The sequence below is a fragment of the Callithrix jacchus genome, chromosome 7 (assembly GCF_049354715.1).
Source record: "Callithrix jacchus isolate 240 chromosome 7, calJac240_pri, whole genome shotgun sequence".
In the NCBI taxonomy this organism is placed as follows: domain Eukaryota; kingdom Metazoa; phylum Chordata; class Mammalia; order Primates; family Cebidae; genus Callithrix; species Callithrix jacchus.
This window is the reverse complement of record NC_133508.1, coordinates 46,356,954-46,373,011: the sequence shown is the minus strand read 5'-3', so window position 1 is coordinate 46,373,011 and position 16,058 is coordinate 46,356,954. Positions and strand designations below refer to the sequence as shown.

General features: G+C 40.7%; 1 protein-coding gene and 1 non-coding gene across 14 annotated transcripts in view; both read left to right on the top strand.

Annotated features, from left to right (window-relative positions):
• The window catches only part of RERE (arginine-glutamic acid dipeptide repeats), a 466,088-nt gene that overhangs the window by 308,462 nt on the left and 141,568 nt on the right, over positions 1–16,058 (top strand). For all 13 annotated transcript variants that reach the window (XM_078330305.1, XM_078330303.1, XM_078330302.1 and 10 more), the window contains 2 exons: positions 5,769–5,817; positions 14,810–14,934. In XM_078330305.1, the coding sequence (XP_078186431.1) occupies positions 5,769–5,817; positions 14,810–14,934 (174 nt within the window). The remainder of the gene's footprint in view (positions 1–5,768; positions 5,818–14,809; positions 14,935–16,058) is intronic.
• Positions 2,586–2,710, top strand: LOC118143500 (small nucleolar RNA SNORA77). Its single transcript, XR_004727706.1, has one exon. It is a non-coding gene; the product is annotated as a small nucleolar RNA SNORA77 (small nucleolar RNA).

Here is a 16,058-nt window from a genome sequence, read left to right as displayed (position 1 = left end):
ACCATGCCCAACTAATTTTTGTATTTTTAGTAGAGACAGGGTTTCACCATATTGTCCAGGCTGGTCTCAAACTCCTGACCTCAGGTGATCTGCCCACCTTGGCCTCCCAAAGTGGGGATTATAGGCGTGAGCTACTGTGCCTGGCCTGTTGTTTGTTTTTTTAAAGACAGAGTCTGGCTCTATTGCCCAGGCTGGAGTACAGTGGCATTATAATAGCTCACTGCAGCCTCAAACTCCAGAGCTCAAGTGATCCTCCTGCCTCAGCATCCTAAGTAGGCGGGATTATAGGTGTGTGCCACCATTACCAGCTAATTAAAAAAATTTTTTTCTAGAGTCTGTTGCTGAGGCTGGTCTCAAACTCCTGAGCTCAAGCTGTCCTCCTGCCTCAGCAACCCAAAGTGCTGAGATTACAGGTGTGCACCACCATGTCTAGTGCTGTGTTGTTATGAACACAGGATGGAAAGAGACCTCAATTTCTGTGAATAGCGATACTAATGTGTCTGTTGGTATCAAAACATGAATTAAATACCTTAATATCTAGAAATGAGATAATACTATCGAGCACCTAGAACAAATAGTAAGTTCTGAAATATCAGCTACTGTTGTTGTTAGTCAGAGGAGAAACCTAGCATCTTCTAGATGAATTTTAGCTTCCAGTACTTTCTAAAGTTCAGAATGTACCATAATCAGTGGTTCTCAAAGCATGGCTTGTGGACTTCATTATTTCCTTCCTTCCTTCCTTCCTTCCTTCCTTCCTTCCTTCCTTCCTTCCTTCCTTCCTTCCTTCCTTCCTTCCTCCCTCCCTCCCTCCCTCCCTCCCTCCCTCCCTCCCTCCCTTCCTTCTTTTTTTAAGATGGAGTCTCGCTCTGTTGCTAGGCTAGAGTACATCTCAGCTCACTGCAACCTCCGTTTCCCCAGTTCAGATGATTCTCCTGCCTCAGCCTCCTGAGTAGCTGGGACTATAGGCATGCGCCACCACACCCAGCTAATTTCTGTACTTGTAGTAGAGACAGGGTTTCCCCATGTTAGCCAGGCTGGTCTCCAACTCCTGACCTCAAGTGATCCTCACACCTCAGCCTCCCAAAGTGCTGGGAACTTGTTGAGATTTTGGTATAGTCTCAAAAAGGCTATATTCTTCACTTTTCTATTACATGGCTATGTTAGGCTGGATTATTTCATATACTTTAACCACAACAACATATTGTAGATTGAATTCAAAAGTAGATAGGAAAATCTAGCTGTCTTTTCTATTAAGTCAAATAGTAACGAGATTTGCAAATACACAAAAGAATGCCTCTGTTTTCACTAAAGCTTTCTGCTTAAAAGATGCAATTACTTTTTATAAGAATATGCAAGTTGTTATGTAATGGGCTTATTGCTATTTTTAAATCAAAAAGTATTTTGAAAGTTTAAAAAAATTTAAATTCCTTGGGATGTTCAGTAATTTTTATTTTTTATAATGTTTTATTTCCATTTTGTCCAAGGCTTGAGAGATGGGTCCAGGGTAGTGGCTGGAGGAGCTGCTTAGGCAGAAACCCTAATACTATGTATGAGAGGGGCTCCTAAAGGTTGCTGGGCTCTGTAGACTCCTAGTGGTGCTTGATGGTGAGTCTTTTGGAAGAGACACTTACCCAGCCCAGCCTGGGGAGGTTGGTCAGGTAGTCGCCAATCTTGTTGAGGTTCATCTCCTCATCTAGCAAGTGGCTCTCAGAAAGTCACAGAGATGGGGATCTGTGCAGGCAGACCCCCAGGCCTAAAGATCCAGAGGGTCTGGTTCAGGTTTTTGCCCAGGGCCATGGTGGCTTTTACCCCCACTCATCTTGAGATGGCTTCTGCATGTCCTGGAAATGGGTGCTGCTGCCACACACTCGTCTTTAAGAGACACTCGGTGCCCTGAAGCTTCTCGTTGGCCAATTCATGGAAGAAGTGGCCCATGTTTAACAGAGCTACATCATGGTTGAAATAGAAGCTTAGAGAGAGATAGGTGTAAGACGTCCATAAATGCAAATTGACCAGGTGGTTGATGGCAGCCGCCACCTCGATGAGATAATTCTGAAGAATCCAAGAGCTTGTGGTTGGTTAGCAATGAGGAGATAACTGCAAAAACAGTGGTGGCTGGTCCCAGAAGAGGAGATGACCAAGAAGAAGGGTCCCGGAGGTTGCAAATGGAGAGGAGATTAGAGGGCAGTTGGAGGCTGGAAGAGATGGAGTCCCAGGGTATGTGCTGTCCAAACATGGTTGAAACAAGAGACAGATTCTGGGACCACCAAGATACACTCCAATAGTTTTTAAGAGTGTAAAAGGGTCCAGAAGCCTAAAAGTTTGAGAAATGCTGTGTTAAGTAAAAGACAAAATGTGGTAATTACATTCAGGTTGCAATTGATGATTAAGAGGGTTTCCTACGAGCTGTTGATATTATGTTTAAATATTAATTTCTGGTGAATTAGTAGTCTAGAAACATTGATGCAACCAAGGAACTTTTAACTATTCCTAATTGAATAGATAATGATAGGCAGATTCCGTACTAGATTCTTCCAAGAGTGAGGTATGAACCACAAAGGGTGCATTCAAGAAGGGAGCAATTCATAGACTCACTTTGTACCTGGCTGCAGCCTCATGGGGATGCTTTTTCCATCTGCCAGGGAAACACTCTGGGGTGTCATAGCTGCCTGACCTATCAAGGGTGTTGCAGCTGTCTGGGGATACAGGAAAAAAAGAGAAGAGAGCAGTGCAGCAGGAGGGGAGGGATACTTAGTTCAGTAAGGAGGATTCTGATTGCTCAGTGGATTCCAGACACAGCTGGATGCTGGCAGTTCCCCACCATGTGTGCTTCTTGTCCTTTATCTTCAATTCATATTTATTCTGACAGTTTTCTGTCAAATGCATCAAACTTTCTCTAATGGCTTATGTTGCTATCTACCTCTTTATATCTTGGACCTAAAAAGTACTTTTGCCATTTATTCTATATTCTGTAGCTCTTGCAAATGGTAGGCTGATGCCATTGTCTGCACCTCAGATCCTGCCTGCTCAAAAAGAACTTTGTTATATTCTTTGCTACAGAACCCTGATATTTAAAAGTTGCATACAATTTTAAAATACTTTTGTTGTAGGCCAGGCGCAGTGGCTCACGCCTGTAATCCCAGCACTTTGGGAAGCTGAGGTGGGCAGATGACGAGGTTAGGAGATCAAGACCATCCTAGCCAACATGGTGAAACCCCATTCTACTAAAAATACAAAAATTAGCTAAGCGTGGTGGCACATGCCTGTAATCCACCTATTCGGGAGGCTGAGGCAGGGAATCACTTAAACCAGGGAGTTGGAGGTTGCAGTGAGCCAAGATCATGCCAGTGTACTTTAGCCTGGTGACAGAGCGAGACTCAGTCTCAAAACAAAACAAAACAAAACAAAAACAATACTTTTGTCATAAAGAGGGATTTCTAAATAAGCTTTTAAGAAGTTCTTTATTTTACCTGGGATTTCATGTTATAGCCTACTTATCAGTACTCTTCCCTGATATAAAATGTTTTCAAGCCTCTTAAGATGGCCCAGTACATTTTTTTGTCTTATTTCTATCACTAGTTTATTAATAACTATCTGACTCCTATTTTTATGAAAATACATGAGATATAAGTAGTTCTAGTCAACAGGGTATTTAGATGTTTGTTTTTCTATCATGGTTTTGAGCTAAATATAATGATAATATTGGCTTATTAAAATAAAAATGGGGTTGGAGGGTGAGTGCAGTGGCTCCTGTCTGTAATTCCAGTGCTTTGGGAGGCTGAGGAGGGGATCTTTGAAGCCCTGGGATTTGAGATGAGACTGGGCAGCATAGCAAGACTGCATCTCCAAAATAAAATAAAAATAAAAATGGAACAAGAATGTTTGTTCGGGAATTGTCAAGGACTTAACAGCCAGTGTAGCAGTGATGTGGAAATGATATCCAACCACTTGAGAACTCTAGAGTAACACACCTTCTGGAAGAACCTGAGGAAGGTTGAGCTTTAGGCACAAGTTACTGAATGGGCTGTGGCAGAGGGTTTCTGAAATGATACATTCTGGCTAGGTCTACTTGTAGGGAAAAAAACATTTGGAAAGTATTTAGAAATAAAGGAGATAACTTTTGACAGCTTGTTTTGTTCACAGCTAGTTAGAAAATAGAAAGGGACAAGCTGGAAGGGAAAATAGCAGTAACACTGACTGCTTGTTTTTCTTAAAGAAGTGCTTGTGATTAAAATAACTTGTGGCTGATTTGATTCCTCTACATTCCTCCTAAAACAGCTTCTTCCATTTCCTGTAAACCTATTAGAACAATCCATCTTTTAGCTTCTTTTTTCCGCATGCCATTCTCCTAATGAAGATGGCTTGTATGATGAAGTCAGCCCTCACGCAAGCATTTCCCCGTCACAGCCCCTCCCTTTCAACCTGCCACCTCTGCATGCTTTCATTTCTACTTGGAAAGTCCCCTTTTTTTCCTGCTGTTGGCTTATTATCTCCTTCCGTGTCTACTCTTGAAGCCTGCCTCATTTTGGTACCTCCCCTTTACCTTTTTGTACTTTGTCTTCTGAAGTGTCTTAGGTTGATAAATACGGGCATTGGCCTGTTCTGGTGTTTTGATACGGATGCTGCCTCCCCAGCTGGAGGAATGTAAGACTCTTGAGGACTGGACCATCACATTTCTTCCTCTTGTTCGTCTTCTGTTTTGTTTGCTGCCACTTTTATAGACAGGGTCGTGCTCTGTTGCCCAGGCTGGAGTGCAATGGTGCGAACATGGCTTACTGCAGCTTTGACCTCCCAGGCTCAACCAATCCTCCTGAGTAACTGGGTCTACAGGCGGGTGCCACCATGTCCATCTAATTTTTAAAGTTTTTGTAGAGGTGATATCACTCGCTGTTGCCCAGACTGATCTTAAACTTCTCAGCTCAAGTGATCTTCCCTCCTTGGCCTCCCAAAGTGCTAGGATATTACAGGTGGGAGTCACCCTGCTTGTCCATTTGTTGCCTTATCCCCAACACCTAGGACAACTCCTGGCTTATAATAGGTACTTAAATATTTGTTGAATGAATGAATGACCCAATATGTGTCCTTATGTATTTTATAAGGCATATGGGAGGGCACACTGACATGTCTTGAGAAGAGGAAATGTCTGACTAGAAATGTACTACAGGAATGTCCATCTCTGAGAGGCATCAGAGAATGATGGTATAGGGGCCAAGCGCTTTGGTTCGCGGCTATAATCCCAGCACTTTGGGAGGCCAAGGTGGGCGGATCTCTTGAGATCAGGAGTTTGAGACCAGCCTGGCCTGAAAATGACGAAATCCCAAATTATTAAAATTACAAAATTTACTAAAATTACAAAAATTAGCCAGGTGTGTGGTAAGCACCTGAAATCCCAGCTACTCAGGGAGACTGAGGCAGGCGAATTCACTTGAACCCAGGAGGTGGAGGTTGTAGTGAGTCCAGATTGTACAGCTGCACTCCAGCCTGGGTAACAGAGCAAGATTCTGTCTCAAAAAAAAGAATGATGGTATAGGAAGTTTCTCACGAAAGGAAGCTGTAGTCCTTAGGATTTTAAAAGGAAAAAGGTTTTAGAGGTGTGTGTAGTGGTGGGTGGTATATGTATACAGGAGAACATCAGAAGTAGTGGGGACGTTCATTCTTCCTCCAGTTTTCCTCATTTATTTGAAGTGAGTTACTGTTTTTGAAAAATGAGTGAATGTTTATGTCAAAACTATATTGTGCTAACTTAATCCGCTCTATTACTGTTCCAGGAGGCTGAACAGTACCCAGGGGGAGATTCGTGTTGGTCCTAGTCATCAGGTAAGGTTCATTTTCATAGCGTCTTTAATAGGTTTTTTTTCTTATTATTCTGCTGGCACTTTATTCTGTTGAGCAGCATCTTAGAACTGTTTGTTACTGCTATAAGGAATTTTATATAAATACAGAGTTTTTTTTCCCCCAAATCACCACATACATTAAAAAAAATTGTGATGAAATATATACATGAAGTAAAATTTACCATCTCCCATTTTTAAGTGCACAGTTCAGTAGTATTAATTACATTAATACTGTCGTGTAGCCATCACCATCATCCAACTCCAGAACTCTTTCTACCTTACAAAACGGAAACTCTGTACCCCTAAACAGTAACTCCATTTCCCCTCTCCTGCAGCACTGGCAACCGCCATTCTACTTCCTCCCTCTTTGACTGTCCTACCTCATAAAAACACTTCATATGAGTGGAATCAAACAGTATTTGTCTTTTTGTGCCTGATTTATTTCACTCAGGATAATGTCCTTACAGTTCATCCACGTTAATAGCATGTGTCAGAATTTCCGTCTTTTTTTTTTAAAAAAATAATTTATTTATTTTACTTTAGATGCATACTATATCTGACATTTCTCCTCATGTTATCCCTCCCCTCCCTCCCCATCCCCCGTTGTCTCTCCCCTACCCCCTTAACTGTCCCCTGTGTGTGATGCTCCTCTCCCTGAGTCCACGTGTTCTTGTTGTTCAACACCTACCTATGAGTGAGAACATACGGTGCTTGGCTTTCTGTTCTTGGGTGAGTTTGCTGAGAATGATGGTTTCCAGATTTATCCAAGTCCCTACAAAGGACACGAACTCATCGTTTTTTATGGCTACATGTATTCCATGGTGTATATGTACCACATTTTCTTTGTCCAGTCTATCATTGATGGGCATTTGGGTTGGTTCCAGGTCTTTGCTGTTGTACACAGGGCTACAATGAACATACGTGTGCATGTGTCTTTATAGTAGAACGATTTATAGTTCTTTGGGTATATACCCAATAGTGGTGGGATTGCTGGGTCAAATGGAATTTCTATTTCTAGATCCTTGAGAAATCGCCACACTGTCTTCCACAATGGTTGAACTAATTACACTCCCACCAACTGTGTAAGAGTGTTCCTATATCTCCACATCCTCTCCAGCATCTGTTGTCTCCTGATTTTTTAATGATCGCCATTCTAACAGAATTTCCGTCCTTTTTAAGGCTGAATGACCCATTGTATGTATGTATGACAGTTTGTTTATCCATTCATCCACTGAACACTTGATCGCATATTTTTATTAAAAAGATTTTTAAAGCCAGGCACAGTGGCTCATGCCTGTAATCCCAGCTGAGACAGGCAACTCACTTGAGGTCAGGAGTTCAAGACCAGCCTGGCCAACATAGCAAAACCCCATTTCTACTAAAAATACAAAAATTAGTTGGGTATGGCAGCAGACGCCTGTAATGCCAGCTTCTTGGGAGGCTGAGACAGGAAAATCATTTGATCCAGGAGGCAGAGGTTGCAGTGAGCTGAGATTGTGGCCACTGTACTTCAACTTGGGCAAAAGAGCAAGACTCCAACTCAAACAAACAAACAAACAGAAGGATGTTTAAAACCTCTTTTCCAGCTGGGCATGGTGGCTCACACCTGTAATGGCAGTACTTTGGGAGGCCGAGGCAGACGGATCACCTGAGGTCAGGAGCTCTGGAGTTTGAGATGAGCCTGGCCAAGATGGTAAAACTCTGGCTCTACTAAACATACAAAAATTAGCCAGGTGTGTTGGTGTGTGCCTGTAATCCCAGCTACTTGGGAGGCTGAGACAGGAGAATCGCCTGAACCCAGGGGGCAGAGGTTGCAGTGAGCCGAGATTGCACCACTGCATTCCAGCCTGGGTGACAGAGTGAGACTCCATCTCCCTCCCGCAAAAAAACCCCCCAAAACCTCTTTTCCTTCAAGATAGTCAAGATCGTTAGGATACTTTTCGGTCAGAGGGTTGCTGTGTCATGACTGTTGCCTTTTCATATTTCATTGCATTTACTACAGCTCTCTGTTTTGTTGTTGTTGTTGTTTTTCTTTTGGAGACAGGGTCTCACTCTGTTTCCAAGGCTAAAGCACAGAGGCACGATCATGGCTCACTGCAGCCTTGACCTCCTCCTGGGCTGAAGCAGGTTGGACTGCTTCAGCCCTCTGAGTAGCTGGGACTAAAGGCATGTGCCACTGGGCCCAGATCATTCTGTTTTGATCTCAGTATCAGGATGCTTTCACTGGCAGGATTCTGGCTCTATTTCTATCTCCCATGTCACGACGTCCTGGTCAGGCAGGAGTGGGGCTCTGCTGTGCTTCTCTGAGACTCTATTGTATCCAGCTGGACTCCATGGAGGTGGTGTCATCCTTAGCTCAGTTTGACTAATTCTAAGATACACTTTTCTCCTTCACATTTGCTCTCTATGTTAGGCTTCATTGTACATTCTGTGGTGTGGTTATAATTTATTGGCTACATTTCATCCTTTCTCAATGCATGTAAAATAACAATGACTCTAACAACAAATGAAATGTAGCAAATGTTAAGAGGAAGAAAGGAATTCGACTTCTTTTCCCTAGGAGCAAGGAAAATTTCCCCAGCATGTCCCTGGTAGACCCACTTTCCCCTTAGGAGGAAGGAAAATTTCCCTGGCATGTCCCTGGTAGACTCAAATGTTGTTGCCATGGATTGGGTCATGTGTCTAATTCTAAACCATGAGGAAAGGGTTTAGCATGATTAGTACTTGAGTTGGAATAAATGCTGGGGAGTCCACAGCTAAGGCCATCATGTCTAAAGACAGGATTCAGGCAGCAGTGAGCCTTGGAAGTGCATAGAGATTTCAGTCGTCTGTCTAGTTATTCATTATTTTTGTCTAGATTTTGAGCAGTTCTTGTGTGTCCAGCCTGGGTAACAGAACCAGACAGTCTCAAAAAGTTAAAATAAAAATAACCTTTTTAGGGAAAATACTAACATATACAAAAGCTGGGAAATAATAATAAAGTCCTTCTATTCATTACTCAGTTTCCGCAAGTATCAAATCCTAGTCAAACCTGTTTTAACTCTGTCATGAAAGAAATTAAGTGAAGTGAACACAAAACTATCAGGGTCATATAGTTTATTGATACTTTTCATCCCAAACCTGGGGTTATAACTGATACAGACGGAAAGAAGCTGCAGGAGGACAGTGTCTGCTTGTTCAAGCAGAGTCTTTTGTTGGTGTGTTCCGTCAGGTATGCCTGACTGCCACCTCAAAGCTGTATTTTCAGTCTGGGACTTTGTACTCACCTAGTGCCACTCAGTTTCATTTCCCATTCTCTGCTTTCTCTTGCACTGTATTTACTACCCATTTTTTCTGTCTCACTGTGTATTTCTGGTGTCTTGATATCTTTGTACCAGATTTTTATTTTATAGATTTTTTTTACCTACCATGAAAGAAAATGTAGTTCCTAAGGAAAAGATGCATACATTCTTGGAAAAGGGGCAGATTTACTGTGATTGGATTTTTTGTATACCACCATTTAAAATCAGATGTTTGGTTTTTACATCAGATTTTAAATATGCTTCATTTTCAAAAAGAACTATTTTGGAGCACCAAAAATAATAGAACTCTTACAAACTAATTGGCAACATTTACCTTTTTAAATTTTTTGACTTTTGGCTTCCGCCTATAATCCCAGCACTTTAGGAGGCCAAGGCGGGCAGATCACTTGAGCTCAGGAATTTGAGACAGCGTGGGCAACATGGCAAAACCCCATCTCTACAAAAAATACAAAAATTAGGTGGGCATGGTGGTATATGTGTGTAGTCCCAGCCACTCAGGAGGCTAAGGTTTGAAGATTGTTTTAGCCTGGACAGTTGAGACAGCACTGAGCCAAGAACACACCATTGAACTCCATCCTGGGTGCCAGAACCAGACTGTCTCAATAATAATAATAAACTTTTTTATTAGGGAAAATACTAACATATACAAAAGCAGGGAAAGAATCATATGATAAAGTCCTTCTCTTCATTACTCATCTTCCACAAGTATTAAATCCTAGTCAAACCTATTTCATTTATTCCCCCTCATACCTCCTCCTGCCGTTATTTTAAATGCCTCACAAATAACATCATTTTCCTTGTAGATGTTCCAAAGATAAGGGTTTTGGATACATTATATCACAACATATAAAAATTTAATAATATTCAAGTGTCTACTATGCCCAGATTTCCCCAATTGCCTGTCTTTCTCTTTCTTTATATTTTCATAGTTTGAAATAGAATCTAAATGAGCCATTCATTGTAGTTGGTTGATACATCTCTTAAATCTCTCTTAATTCACAGGTCCTTTCCCCAGACCTCCAATGTATGTGGAAAGAAGCTCTTTCATCCTGTAGGGTGTTCTATAGTCTAGATTTTGCTGATTGCATTCAATTTGTTGTTCTTCGCATGACTTGAGAATTAGTAGTTAAATCTAGAGGTTCAGTTGCAGTCTAGTTTGGTACCCTGCCTTCTGGAAAAATGCTTCCTGGATGGTGGTATGTACTTCTACCAGGAGGCTCATATGTCTCTTTTTTAATTGTATTAGCAGCCACTGATTGTTTCTTAGATCCATTATTAGGAATTTCAAGATGGTGATATTCTAATTCTACCATCCCTTCATTTGTTCATCATAACAAATAAATGAAATGTCACCATTATCTTTCAAGTGTTACCAGTGGATTTAAGATTATTTTTTAATCTATAATCAAACTTTAATCAGTTCTTATTGATGATTAAATGATCCATTTTGGGCCAGTAAGAGCATCTTCCTGCTGTATTTGTCCTTTTCACTTTATCCCAGTGGTTTTTGTCCTTTTCACATAATCCTTTTTCTCTGGTAAGACATGATTTTAATGCCTCACCTTATACATTGTCTTCCCTAGATCTGGAATTAAACTTGTGTCAGAAGAGTCCACTTTTGTTGTAGTGGGAAGTGGTATTTACATACTGGGTGCTGGGATATTTGTTCTCACTGGGTTGGTTGCTATTTTTAGGCCTTTTCAATAGACAGAATAGGAAATAGGAAATAGGCATTTTCTTTTCCTACTTACTTTCCTTTTTCCTTTCTCTTTTCCTTTTTCTTTTTTTGAGACAGAGTTTCACCTTCGTTTCCCAGGCTGGAGTGCAATGACGCGATCTTGGCTCACGGCAACCTCTACCTCCTGGGTTCAAGTGATTCTCCTTCCTCAACCTCCCAAGGAGCTGGGATTACAGGCGTGCATGCGCCACCATGCCTGGTTAATTTCGTATTTTTTCTTTTTAGTAGAGACGGGGTTTCTCCATGTTGGTCAGGTTGATCCCGAACTCCTGACCTCAGGTGATCCTGCCGACTCAGCCTCCCAAATATCTGGGACTATAGGTGCACCTGGCCTTCTTTCTTAAAGATAAAATACATTATAAATTCATACTGATATTTCCAATTCAAATTCAGATTTTCATATGGCCTTTATACTAATTCTGTTCTTATTTCATCTATATCTTAATCTTTATCTTCTTCCCATAACTCATATCCCATTTTTAATGACATCAACAAAATTATTTATTTGCTTCAATTCCATAATGTGTATATAGTCCAGAATAACCATAATCACACTGCTCCAAGCAGTATGCTTATTGAAAACAGTTCAGTATTGCATTTTGTGTTGTATATCCTGCCAGGGCTATATAAACAAATTAATATATCTTAGAGTTACTAGAAACAGTTCCTAGAGTGAAACCAGCTCAGTAGTTGCGTTTTTTCCATTTGGTTTACAGTTTTAATGAGATTATTATTTAAGCTTCTTATTTTCATTCCCTTTGTTCCTTCTTAGATAAGTAGTAGCATAATATACATCCTTTTTGCCACCTTTCTTTCGTCCAACAATATATTCTTGTGTTCTTCTCATAGCAATATATAGAGCTCCTTCTCATTCCCATTTATAATACTGTTTATAGAACTCCATGTATGAATGTAGCAGTTTATTCATCTAGTCCCTATTGATGGGCATATGAGTTGACTCCAGTCATTTGCCATTACATGTAGTGCTTCAGTGAATAGCCTGTGCATATGGATTTTTATGTTTTTTTCAGTGTATCTTTGGGCTGTATCCCCAGAAGGGGGATGGTTGACTTAGAGGACAAGTGCATGTATAATTTTGAGGGTGTTGCCACATTCCTCTCCATGGAGATTGTATCAGTTCGTGTTCACACTGGCAACTAATACGAGTGCTAATTTTTTTCATGGCTTTCTGTATTGTCAAACATTTGGATTTATGTCAGTATAATAGATGGGTAATTGAATATGTGCCATTAATTTACATTTCTGTTGTCAATGAGGTTGACTCATCAATTTCTATGATTAAGAGACATTTGTGTTTCTTTTTCTGTAAACTCTCTAATTATATTTCTAGTCCATTTTTCTTGAGGATGGGGGAGATTGGTTTCCCTCCCAATAATAGTACTTTTCAATTAATTTAACAAACATTAGAGAACTGCTGTACCCAGTACTGTACTTGGCACTGGGGAAACAGAGCTCAGTACTAGTGTCAAAGAACTTTTGATACCAGTATCTATTGTGTTTTCATCATTATTATTATTTTCCCGAGACAGAGTCTCACTCTGTCACCCAGGTTGGAGTGCAGTGGTACAGTCTCAGCTCACCAGAACCTCCGCCTACCAGGTTCAAACAACTCTCCTGCTTCATCCTTCCAAGTAGCTGGGACTATAGGTGTGCCCCACCATGCCTGGCTAATTTTTGTATTTTTAGTAGAGATGGAGTTCCACCATGTTGGTCAGCTGGTCTTGAACTCCTGACCTCAGGTGAACTGCCCGACTTGGCCTCCCAAAGTGCTGGGATTACAGGCGTGAACCACCACATCCAGCTGATTGTGTTTTGATTTTATCCCACTATTTTCACTGTGTATTAAGCAGAACTAATTGTGGCACTTGGTTTGATGTTATATAAGTCAATACTTAACCAAAGAAGAATATCCTTGCTTGGAGAAAGTGAGGCATGGAAGACAGCCTGTAAGGCTGTGTTGGTACTGACTGCTAGCCTGAGAGCCACATGGCCTGCTGACGTGATGTTTTATTGTACAGTTGCCTCAAAAACTTGAATAACCAACACTTAAAACCACAAATTTTACATAAAAGTGAAGATTTCTGGAATTTGGAAAAAGTTGGAGGATGAACAGACACTGGTTCCCATTCCTGTGTGGCAGCATTCCCCGGATGGGGCAGCTCTATCTCCATTTCACCGTGGTTCACTTCACTCTTGAGTACATAATACCTGCACATCCAGGTCAGAAGCCACTGCCACACCCGTTGGCTCAGTACTTGGAAGATGGCTAGTCCAGATTGGGATATGGCATTTTGTTTAACGTGACTACTAGAATATTTTAAATTACGTAGTTTTTATTTCTTTTGGATGGTGCTGACTTATCTTTAACCTGCTGCATTCATTTAAATTTTTTGCTTAGACTTTGTGTACTGTGGAGCTTTATCAGACTGGTGTATGCACATTCATCATTTGACAGGATGAGAACATGTGCCTCTTGCAAATGTCTGATTTTTCACAGGTCTCTGCTGGTTATGGTGGTCATGGCACCTGCTTGCTCTTGCTCTGTCCAGCAGAGTGTGGGTGAGAAAATGCCACAAATAATTAAATCTTATGACTTAGAGTCTTTGTGAGAAGCACTGTTGCTCAAATATGTTTTAAAATTCTTTGTATTGAGGTATGCTCTATGTGCAGCAAATCATTTATATATTATATATGCTTTTCAGTCTGTCTTGATGATTCCTATAAAGATACAGAACATTTCTGTCATCCCAGAAAGGTCCTTCCTGCTTCTTAACAAGAATTCCTCCTTTTGAGAAGCAGCCACTACCCTGATTTCTATCACCACGGGTCAATTCAACTATGTATATACATTTACATTTACATTTACATTTACATATACATATACATATACATATACATATACATATACATATACACACACACACACATATATATATATATATATAATTTTTTTTTTTTTGAGATGGAGTTTCGCTCTGTTGCCCAGGCTAGAGTGCAGTGGTCCAATCTTAGCTCACTACAACCTCTGCCTCCCGGGTTCAATCAATTCTCCTGTGTCAGCCACCCAAGTCACTGGGATTACAGGTGCCTGCCACCATGCCCAGCTAACATTTGTGTTATTAGTAGAGATGGGATTTTACCATGTTGGCCAATCTGGTCTTGAACTCCTGACATCAGGTGATCCACCTGCCTTGGCCTCCCAAAGTGCTGGGATTACAGGTGTAAGGAACCATGCCTGGCCTCAACTGTATTTTTTATTTTACTTATTTATTTATTTTCTTTGAGACAGAGTTTCATTCTGTCACCTAGGCTGGAGTGCAGTGGCGTGATCTCAGGCGTGTTCCACCATGCCTGGCCTCAACTATATTTTTTAATGCTAAATTTAATACCTTATCTTTTATAAATACCATGACTTATATTGCTATTGACTGTCTTGAGAGTAACACTATTCTAATAGGATAGCTCGCTTAATTTTTTCCAAATATTCTTAGGTGACATTTCAATATTTGCATATGTCTTCTTTGTCAGCTTGTTATATTGGAAATGTATGTGTATTTCCCTTCTTTATCAAATAGCTGTTATCATCTAAAGACATTCTTTGTTTTTTTAAAATTTGCTTATTCATTTTATGCATATGTGTATGCTTCTGTTTTACTCTTGGTATAATGCTGGCACTGGTTTGACACTGTTAAGCAGATATTAAGCAGTTTATTGTCAAATCTTCTATAGTGAAATGATCCTGACCTGCGAAATAGGTCATTTTACATGACTTGTGGTTTTGCTGTTATTTTTCTGTTCTCCAAGGAAAGAGGCTCAGTAAAACATTGTATCTGTTCCTAAAGACTGCCTATTGCAATAGCTCTTTATAATTAATACATTTCCTCGATTGTGACTTACCCGTCCCTGTCTTACAGGCCAAACTTCCAGATTTGCAACCATTTCCTTCTCCAGATGGTGACACAGTAACCCAACATGAGGAACTGGTCTGGATGCCTGGAGTTAATGACTGTGACCTCCTTATGTACTTGAGAGCAGCAAGGTAATAGGAATCTACCCTATCCTGCTTTCTGAATTAGGCCATCTGAACTGAGTATAGGCAGTAAACATTCCCTCTCCCCTGTGATTTTATTTCTATATTGGGCATTCTCTGACTTGAAGTTTGGTTACACCCTCTGTAATCAGGGCCCTGGCTCTTCTTTCCAGAGAAAAATAGTTTATCATGATGAAGTAATTTTTTTCTTGCCAGTGTTTGCCCCACATCAAATTTTGGAACTTTTCAAGAGGAAAACAGCTTAAGCCATACATGCAGTTCAAAACCTCTCAATCTGGTTGAGTACTTGAGTTATTCAGCTCATCTTAAAACCCCACTACAGAGGAGTAAGGGGTGAGGAGAGGGAGAATATTAGGACAGATAGCTAATGCATGCATGACTTAAAACCTGGATGAGGGTTGATAGGTGCAGCAGACTACCATGGCACATGTATACCTGTGTAACAAACCTACACATTCTGCGCTTGTATCCTGGACCTTAAAGTAAAATAAAAAAAAAAAAAACCCACCACAGATTCCATGTTCTCTCTCTACTTGGTGGCTGTTCATTGGTGCCTGACCTAAACTTGACATTTTTGTGGCTTGCAAGAGAACATTTACCTGTGATCACCCCATAGAACTCGCATAGAAACAAACAAATAATTCAGGTGCAGAAGAGAAGTGTGAATTTGCTCCTCACACATCATGGAGCAGGCAGGCAGACTCTCTTTGCGCGCAGTGATTCTAGGTCTTAGGAGCATCAACAGGATACAACAACAACAAAATCACTAAAGCAAGGATCAGGGCATCTGAATTTTAGCCCTGGCTGGGTGTGTGGGTTATTTTTTTTCCCTTGTTTGTTTTATACATATACATATACATATACATATACATATACATATACATATACATATACATATACATATACATATACTTTTTTTTTTTTTTTTAAACAGGGTCTTGCTCTGTCACCCAGGCTAGAGTACAGTGGCATAGTTATAGCTCACTGCAGCCTTAACCTCCTGAGCTCGCTGAGCAGCTAGGATTATAGACATGTGCCACCACACCTGGCTATTTCCAATTTTATTTTGGTAGTTATGGGGTCTTGCTATGTTGTCCCAGTTACCTGGCTGT